At 52.5% G+C, this 9,642-nt stretch overlaps 1 protein-coding gene across 1 annotated transcript in view; it reads left to right on the forward strand.

The window, feature by feature from the left end:
* Nucleotides 1-6,599, forward strand: part of ARK2C (arkadia (RNF111) C-terminal like ring finger ubiquitin ligase 2C) — a 113,652-nt gene extending 107,053 nt beyond the window's left edge. Inside the window, exon 8 of the mRNA XM_027960757.3 lies at nucleotides 388-6,599. Coding sequence (XP_027816558.2) covers nucleotides 388-505 — 118 coding nt within the window. The 3' untranslated portion in view covers nucleotides 506-6,599. The remainder of the gene's footprint in view (nucleotides 1-387) is intronic.
* Nucleotides 6,600-9,642: the final 3,043 nt, after the last annotated feature.

The raw sequence follows: 9,642 nt of genomic DNA on the forward strand, positions 1-9,642 counted from the left end.
GCTTGCTCACATGTGTGAGTGTGCGAGAGTGCGCAGTGTGCTCCGTGGTGGTCCTAGGAAGGTGGAGTGTGGAACATTCTGGATGTGTAGTGCCCATTGTGTGGACACCCAGACACCAAGCTAAGAGAGCAGAGGGGCATTTGGCCTGGATGGATCTCAGATTAAGTCCTGGCTTCGAGTTGGAGGGCCAGGAGGAGGGGGGTCTTGGGACTCTCCTTCCTGTCATGCATTCCCATCCCAGCCACAAGCTCACTCCATGGCAGGGCCCCCAAGACCCTTTGGGTGTGAGTCTCCTGGTCCCCCAAGTAGTTGGTTTCCCTCAGCTCCTGGCTCAGTGCAGGACCCTTCCCCTTGACCATTGCTCCCACTTACCCTTCCCTCTTCCAGGCGCCTCCCCTGTATGCATCTCTTTCATCAACTGTGTGTGGACCAGTGGCTCGCCATGAGCAAGAAATGCCCCATCTGCCGAGTGGACATTGAGACACAACTGGGAGCCGACAGCTGAGGGAGGAATCAGCCAGTGGACACCCCGTTTTCCTTCACCAGGTCCCCCCACGGCCATAGCCCTTGCAGCCAAACTTTGCCTTCTGAGCCATTTGATGTAGAGGAAAAGCCTGCAAGCACATTTTTGTGGAAAGAGGAGTTGGTGGTAATCCGTATCCGAGGAAAGGAGGGGGTGGGGGGAGGCCCGCCCATGCAGAGTGGTGACTGCCCCGTCCCTCCGTCCGTCCATCCGTCATCCGTCCGCCTGCTGCGCGGGAGGGAGGGAGCTGGCGTTGCCCGGAACAGGGGTGGGAAGGGGGGGCCACGCTGCCGAGAGTCTAGAGGCGGTCTTGCAGGTCCCAGCTGACAGCCCGGCCCCTCGATCCTGTCCTTCAAAGGATTGTATATATACCTCTCGACCACGTAGAAACCATGTAGGGGTCTCTAGCTATTTCTGTGGATGGCAGCCAGAGCATGTTAGCTTCAGAAAAAAAATGTCCTGTGTGGTGCTCCAGTCATCTGTGGTGGACATGTCGCTGTTACCGAATCCGCACCAAATATTTCTCATTGAGTTTCTTGTTTTGGTGCCTGACTGAACCAACCAACGACAGCCCAAAATCTTCCCGTCTTTACGAGAGAAAAGGAAAAAAAACAAAAAACAAAAAACGAATCAAAGGTGAAAAAAAAAAGAGCCAAATTCTGTTTACGGTGAAAAAGGATGATTTTTTTTTTTTCACCCAGGTTGGGAGGCGGGAGGGGGTCCTGGTTTTGTTTTTGTCTTTTTTCTTGGCTTTTCTTTTTCTCATGTTTACAAGTGCACGGAGCGAGCATGGAGGGGGCATGTGAGAAGGCAGTGGGGACTGGAGACGGAGCAGATGGGGGCCTTAGATGGGCCTCTCAGGGGCTCAGCCAGGCTTGGGAAGGCAGCGTTTGAGTGGGTGAAGGGCATAAATCTGTCTTGAAGGAGGGCTCCCCACTTCCAGAGCCCATCTACTTAGCTCCAGCCATCCCCCACCCCCTCCCAGTTCCACACTGAACCAGGAGGGGTCCAGTTAGAGCTGCCCCAGGCTGCTCGGAGCCAGGATAGCCCTGCTCACGCCAGCTGCTTCCTTTGGCTGTGCTCAGACCCCACCACATAGAGGCAGTGTGGCCACTGCCTCCCTAATGCAAAGAATTATTCAGATGTTAAAGGTCAAGTAGCACAGGTGACGGACACTTAGTTTTGGCCAAAGTGCTCTCAGCTAGCATGTGCAGGGTGAGGTCAAACGTGTGGACCTTGAGGAGGATCTTGAGCTTCTATCACGGATGTCTTGAATCCTGATCGAGTCCCTCAGAGAGGACCCTGGCCCTGACACCACCTTGATGGGTTTGGGAGGCCCTCGTCTCTAGCCCTTTCTCTGACTCTTTGATAACCTTGGGCAAGTCTCTTTCTTTTTCTGTGCCTCAGTTTCCTTCTTCTTACAGTGGGGAGAAGCAACAGCGTATGTGTTTCCACTTCCTCTACCTCACCGAGGTGTTGCGAGGAGTAGGCTATCTGCCCGACGACTTCTGTGCTCTCTCCTGGGAACCTCCTTGGGATTGAGGGATGGGGTGGTGGGAGACAAGACCTGGAAGTTCCAAGTGACGTCATACCTGGACTGTAAGCTCCCCGAGGCCAAGATGTTTCCTCCCTGGCGGCTGTCTTTCTGAACTGCTCCACATTTTTTTTTTTTCTTTCTGAATTTCAAAGGGAGCAGAGAGAAAGGAGGACAGGAGAATGGAGATGGGAGAGTCTACCAGCTTCCAATCCCAAGCCAACTTTCTTTGTCCATATGTGGAAAACACCAGCTCAGCTGGAATTCTGCTCCCTTCCTCTGCCCCTGCCTCTGGCTCCTTCTCTGCCTCTTGTGTACTGCCCTTCAAGCCTCCCCCTCCCTTTACTTACCCTATGTCCCAGTCTCAATGGCTTTATATCAGTGAGATAGGACTAAGGAGGACAAATATTTATCACATATATGAAGATCATCCTTCAGGTTAAGAAAATTTGAGTCTGCATTGTTGCTGCAAAGGGTAGAACCAGGATCAATGAGTGAAAATGATGGGGAGGCTTGAGATAGAACTTTCTGGCACATGTGGAGGTGTCAGGCAGAGGGGCGTAGCTCTGGACACCTGCGGGCAGAGAGCAGGGGTCGTGGCTTCTGGCAGGAGGAATCCTCGAGGCCGTCTATCCTGAGTGCTGCCAGTGCAGGTGCTGGGAGAGACAGCAGCCAGGGAGGCAACATCCTGGCCTCGGGGAGCTTACAGCCCGGGTGAGGAGCCAGGTGATAGTGCAGGGTGACTAGTCGGATTCAAGGTTAATGGCCTGGGCATGATCCCGTCCCATTCGGTGGTTCCAGTGTGTGAACCTGGTCTCCAGGGCCAGTGACTGGAGAGCCCACGAGTGGGAAAGAACTTGTCAGGATTTGGAGCAGAGCTAGTTACTAGTAGCCCCAGGAAGTTGGGAACTTCGTCCCCTACCCTGCTTTGACCTGAGATGGGTGGGGCGGCCCAGGGAAGATCACTGCCCATTTACTTAGTCTTTGTTCTTCTCTCCGAGGCTGGTTTGAAAGGCCAGCAGGTGGGGCGCTGGTGGGAAGCTGGTGTCTGGCTTCTGTCCAGGCTCTTCACTGACAACGTGGCAGCTCTAGAACCTGCCCTCTGCTCCCTGGGCCTCAGCTTCCTCAGCTGCCCACAAGGAGCTCGCGTTGGATGCTTGCTAAATTTCCTTCCAACGCTCATATTCTCTGATCCTCCCTAACATCAACACACTTCTTTCAAGTTGGGAGAGCTGTGTGCCCATCAAGCTGTTGACAGCGATTCTCCCCCGGGGCACCAACATCTGTATCACAGGCTGAGAGTGGGACAGGTCCCCTTCTCCCCCAACTTCTCTGCAGACTCCCTGCAGGTCCCCAGGCTAACATGAGGCACTAACTGGGGTGAGGACCACCCAGAGGGGAGAGTCAGCGCTGGTTCTGGGGGTAGATCCTAGAGCCCACCCCCATGCCCATCTCTCTGGGGCTCTCCTACCCTGCAGATGGGCACCTCCCAGACCCGCCCGGGGCGTGAGAAGTGTGAGAAGTGAGGAAAGGGAGTCTGCGTGTCTCCTTCCTCGAAGCCCCCTCCCGCTGCCCTCCCCATCGCCCAGGAGCCTGGGAAGACTGGAGAAGAGGCAGGTTTGGGCCTCAGAATCTCACACCCACCACCTCCGGGAGGGGAGACCCCCGGTCGTCCTCCTTCTGCTCAACTCAAGGGAATCAGACCCTTCCTTGACCGAGTCGCATGAGTGCCTTCTGGGGCGACAGCGGCCCCAGGATTCCAGTTGGGCCTCCAGCCACAGCGCAGCCCGGGCTGCCGGGACGCCAACCCGCGAACCAACCCCGCGAAGCCCGGCCACCCAGCGCGGCGGGCGCGGGGCCCAGGTGGCTCCTCCCGCCGGCCCCGCCCAGCCCTCGCCCCTCACCCGTGGCGGGACTCCGAGCTCCTCTTCTGCGAATCTTTCCAGCCTCCGTGCAAGTATTCTCAACTCTTTACGCCTAATGAACAAGCACAGTTTTTTCAATGGTGAAGAAAAAGCACCAGATTTTTTTTTTCTTCTTCTTCCTGAAGAAATCCACCCCCCCCCCAGCCCCCCGCCTGCTGGCGGGACAGACACTCCCCGCGTGGGGCTGTAGCACCGTCTGTCAGGTCCTCCCGTCGTGTTTCATCTCCCGCGCGCGCGTAGAGCAAATGCTAGAGCGATTTCAGCTGATAGAAAAACAAACATGAAAAAAAAACCACAAAAAACAAAAAACATGGCACGTTGCTAGTTTACAGGGTTTTGTGAGTTTAAATGCCTTATATTTAACAATCATAATTTATGACTAACTTGTAGATATCGTGGGTTCTTATTTAATTATTTTTATAGTTGTTTTGCATTTTTAATTATAATTTATTTATTTAGAAAGGATACTAATTTTTTTTATTACTCCTATTACCTCATTTTGGCGTTGTTTCTGGGAGTGGAATGCTTTGCATGCATTGGTACGATGACAAACAACTATGAATACAAAAAAAAAAAAAAACAAATAAAAATTCCGCAAACTTTATTTCGTCCAAACTATCAGGGTGTGTGATTGCAAGCTGTCCTACTGTGGTGCTGGCCTCTTTGGATACATTCCATACGAAATGCAAACCTTTGATTCTGTATGCTGTGATCCTAGTGAAAAACTCCAATATAGTGACTGTATTTAGCACATATATAAATATAATTTGCACTCGTCAGCAGACTGGGGTAAGCCTTTCACTTGCTATCCTTGCCCCCCCCATCCCCCATCATTAACCACCCCATTTTTCTTCCTCTTCCCCTTTTCCACACCCTCTGCCCACCCTGCCCCCATCCTCTGGGGAAGGTCAGGGGTGGGAGGGATGGGGGCCCATCTTAGTTTGAGAACTAAGCGCCTTGGACATTACCAGCAGGAGTGTCAGAGCCCAAGCCTGATGATTTATTAGAATGGGCTCGGGACCTGGGGTCCGGAGGCTTGGTTTTTCAGACTAGCCCTCCGGCAGACTTCCTTGTGATCTTGAGCAAGTCACCAAGCCTCAGTTTTCTGGGCTGGAGTGAGGAAGCTGAACAGGAGGGTTTCTCTAGCATCCACAGAGCGGGCGGGAGCCCACCACGCTGTGCTCGCCCATCCTCTTAGGAGAGAAGAAAGGGAGTGTGGAGGGAAGGAGAGGAAGAGAGTGGACTGAGGACTTATCCAGTGGAAGGATGTCTGTCCTTTGACAAGCAGCGTCTTGCAGGGGACAGAGGGCAAGACAGGCAGATGTGTCCTTGGACATGGGCTTTCACAAGGTTTGCTGGGCATTTGGAGAGTGAGCTGCTATCCATGTCTTCTTAGATATGGGGACGGGGTCGGCAGGATATAGGTGCCAGTCTCTGGTGTTTGGGATTGACCTCACCACCCTGTCATCTCCCAGAGCCTTTGCTGTTGAGGCCTAGCCCTTGGCAGAAGATCGGGACACAGATATGAGACCCATGGTTTCTCCTCCCAGCATCTCCTTCGCCCTCTGCCATTGCTCCAAGGGGGCTGTGGGCTGGAGGGGCTGCTGTGGAGGACAACTGGGGGCCTCCGATCTCACTGCCCACAAGAGAGGCGGGAGGGGAGAGTTGGAGGATCAATAGCTTCGAAGCCTGGCACAGCGATGAGCCCAGCTATTTTTGAGCCAGAGGCAGAGAGAGGTCCCTGTCCCCTCTGAGCGACTCTGGCTCTCTACCTGTCTGCTCCCTCCCCTTTCTTTACAGCTCATCCTTCCTTCTTGCCTCTTGACATCACTGCCTTTGCCTGGTGGAGAAATCCACCCTCCACATGAGGCGCCGTGGGATGGTGCTGACTGGGGAGGGAGTGGAGGCCCAAAGTTGCGCACTGCCTGGCTGACTTGTGAGAGTGGCTGGGTCCTTTCGGCCCTACTTGGCTCTGGCTGGACTTATGGGTCCCCTTCCCTGGGCTCCCTGCCTGCTGCCTGCCCAGCTTCCCTCTGCTTCCACCCTGGAGCCACGCGGACCTGACTCCTATGGAGGCAGCCTGTGGAGTTGCCCACTGGAGCACGACTGCACACGGCAGGGCCTGGCAGATACTGCCCCTTGGCAGGGCTCCTGGACAGACACGCCTTATGCTGCTCTGGGGTGGGGTGGTCAGGGTGGGAAGTGCCCTTTGCCCTGGCTGGCCTGTCCCCTACACCTCCTCACCCCAGCCCTCCCCTTCCCCAGTCCCACCCCTGGCCTTGGTCGCAGCTCGTTTCTCAGCTCTGGAGCCAGCGACCCCAGGCCCGCAAGGGGGTAATTTGGTTGCCCCTGGTAAGTGAAAGGCTTATCCTCAGTGTTGATTGTCCTTTTTCTGTAATCCTCCTGCTGTTCTGTTCTGTTGTGCTGTGCAACATTTTGCTACATAGACTATTTTATAGCAGAAAGCTAGAAGAATATTTATTATGAATATTAAAGCAATAGTGCATCAATGAAAAGGCGGAGACATTAGGAATTGTGTAAATGCTTAGATTCACTTTTGGTGGATTTTTTGTACTTTATTTATAACTAATAAAAATGAACTGCATTGCTAACTACACCTCACTCGTGCAGGGTGTTTATTTCTGTGCACACCCAGGAAATGCCCAGAGAATAGTGCTCCCAGATGGACCTGTGCTCCTCCAGGACACCTGGCGGTGTCTGCTGTCTTCTCACTTCACCCTCTCCTCATCCTCTGTCCTTCACTCGTTTCCCTTTTTCCTCCTCCTCCCTCAGCTTCCCCACTTCTTCTGTTCCCAACTCCCTCCCTCCTCCTCCTCTCTGATCTATTATTTTCTTTTACTTTTTTTTATCTCTCAAAGAATCTGTTATATTCTGTGAACCTGTTTTCCTAAACTTTAGTTTATGGATCTTAAGGCAGAAAGTTCACACTTAAAAAAAAATCATTTTCAAATGTAACCTCTTATGTTTTGATCTGGAGGCTCCTCAGTTTCTCCATAGAAGAGAAAGATTTGATTTTTGAAAGTTGGACTTGGATTTTTTATTCCTTCGTAAGAGCCCAAACTCAGACTCTCTTTGCTGTGTCTAGATTCTATTCTCAGAAAAGTATGGGTCAGTGAACTGGAAGATGACTTTCTCTTAGAAACTACAAGCAGAGCCCGTGTGAATGAACTTTTTCCCCCTCAGTCACAGAGTTTATTTTTTCAAAACAGTCTTAGGTGTACAGAAAATTGAAAAGAGAGTTGAGAGCTCCCATATGTTCCCTCATGGCCACCCATTAACATCTCGTCTTGGTAGATGCATTTGCTGTAGTGGAGGAGCCAACATTGTTACCTTATTATTAACTAAGGTCCATCGCTTTCACTCATTTTGTATGTAATTTCATACATTTAAATGAATGTTAAGTGGGCTTCCCTGGTGGCTCAGATGGTAAAGCATCTGCCTGCAATGCAAGAGACTGGGGTTCGATCCCTGGGTTGGGAAGATACTCAGGAGAAGGGAATGGCAACCCCCTCCAGTATTCTTGCCTGGAGAATTCCATGTACTGGTGGCGGGTTACAGTGCATGGGGTTGCAAAGAGTCGGACACGACTGAGCAACTAACACACACAAAAACAAAATGAACGCTAAAATCTCTAGCTCTCGTTCGAGTCAGATGATCCAAAATGCTATCTGTCGTTTTCCCCACAGTTCCACCTGTATCTCTTGCTCCGGGAACCTGGGCTCCTTAGTCTTCGCTCCGCCACTAGTCAGCCGTGTGCTCACACCCCCGCTATCCCTGTTTGTCAGCTGTAAGCATGCGAATAGGAAGCCAAGCTCCTTCCCCCAACATCCCACAGGTCCCCTCTGTCACCTTTAGCTACTTAATCTCTACTGGGGCACGGCCTTATGGGGTTGGGGGAGTGGCTCTATTTCCTTGGATTTTGTGCCCACCCAACTTGTGGGCTGGTGGGTAGCCTTCTGAATCTCCAGTCCTCTCCCACCTCCTATCACAGCGCCCAGGAAGACAGACTTCTTAGAAAATATCCAGGCTCTGCCCGTGACTCCCAGTTTCCATAACCCTCAGGAGGTTAAGGAGGATGGAGTCTGGCTGTGATTGTCAGGGCTCTTTCGGGAAACGGAATCGGTAGGGTTAATATGATATAATATAGGATACGATATGTTATTTATAGACATGGAGATTTATTTTGAGGAAGAATTGGCTCATGGGATTCTGGAGGCTGAGTTGTCCTACATCTGCCCTCCGTAAGCTGGAGACCCAGGAAAGACGACAGTCTGAGTCCAGGAGGCCCAAGCACCAGGGAGCCGATGGGGACATTCCCAGGCCCTCTGGCAGGAAGGAAGGGGATACATCCTCCCTTCCTCTGCTTTTGGTTTTCTTGAGACACTCCAGGTGTTGGATGAGGCCCACGCACACAGGGGAGGGCCGGTTACTCTACTGAGTCCACTGACTAGAATGCTCATCTCATCTGAACCGCCCCCTAGACACACCAGGGAATCGTGTTCCGTCACTGGTGCCCCGGGGCCAGGCCGGGTGACACCGAAAGTGACACCCGCACCCTGGTCCCATCTCCCTCTCAGGCCTCCCCAGCTGCTGCACTCAGCACACATCATGTGGCCCCAAGATGACGCCTGGCCTCTGGCCCTGATTCTCCCCTGCGGGGGGCGCTCTGCAGAAACAGAGAGGCAGTGGAACTTCCCTCAGCAAAGCCGAGGGGTACCGAGGAGAGGTGAGCCTGCTGTCCAACAACCCAGCCTCTCAGCGAGGGACAAACAATAAGACACGACAGGGGCTCCGTCTAAGCAGTTCCGCTTTATTGCCACAAACTCTTGGTTTATATAGGCAAGCAGGGGGGTTTTGCGAGGGACTTTCCATAGTTGCACAATCACGTTAAAGGTCAAATCGTAATATGCCATAGTTGCACCAATCACGTTAAACGTCAAATCGTAATATGCCATAGTTGCACCAATCACGTTAAAGGTCAAATTGTCATGTGCCTTCATTATAACAGGAGTCTATGGTGATCATGTGCTGTCCACGTGCACGGAAATCAAGAGAGCCAATAAAAAACTGTAACATAGGCCACGCCCCTATCTCTTCCGCCAGGCGCCATCTTAGTTTCCTACCGCAAAGCTAACCCATCTTTTTTAAGGTTTCCCATTTAGGGCCCCACACTCCCCCACACTCCCCATTCCCCGGAAGGGGGACACACCAGAGCCTTCCCCACCAGGCACTGTCTTTCCACACTTACTTTTGCTCTGGGCGCAGCCTCACCTGCAAGCAAGGCTCCTGCCCATGGGACCTGCCCTTCCCGAGCGTTTTCTGTCTCAGAACACTCCCTGCCCACAGCCAGCCACAGCTGAAGTTCTTCCACCTTTGAGCTTCCGCTTAACATTTTTGTTTGAGGGAAACCCCTGCCCTTCTGCGGCACCTGTGAGCCGTGTGACTTTGGGCGACTTGCTTACACTTTCTGTACTTCTGTTTCTTCATCTGTGAAAGAGGGGTAACAAGAGCGCCCGTCTCATAGATCTTTCTGAGGCTTCAGTGAGCTCACGCGGGTAAGGCACTGTCTGGAATACAGTCAGTGCTCTATAAATAATAGCCATGACAATGATAATGGTGATGGTGTGTGCGTGTTTGTT

The sequence above is a fragment of the Ovis aries genome, chromosome 23, assembly GCF_016772045.2.
Source record: "Ovis aries strain OAR_USU_Benz2616 breed Rambouillet chromosome 23, ARS-UI_Ramb_v3.0, whole genome shotgun sequence".
NCBI lineage: Eukaryota > Metazoa > Chordata > Mammalia > Artiodactyla > Bovidae > Ovis > Ovis aries.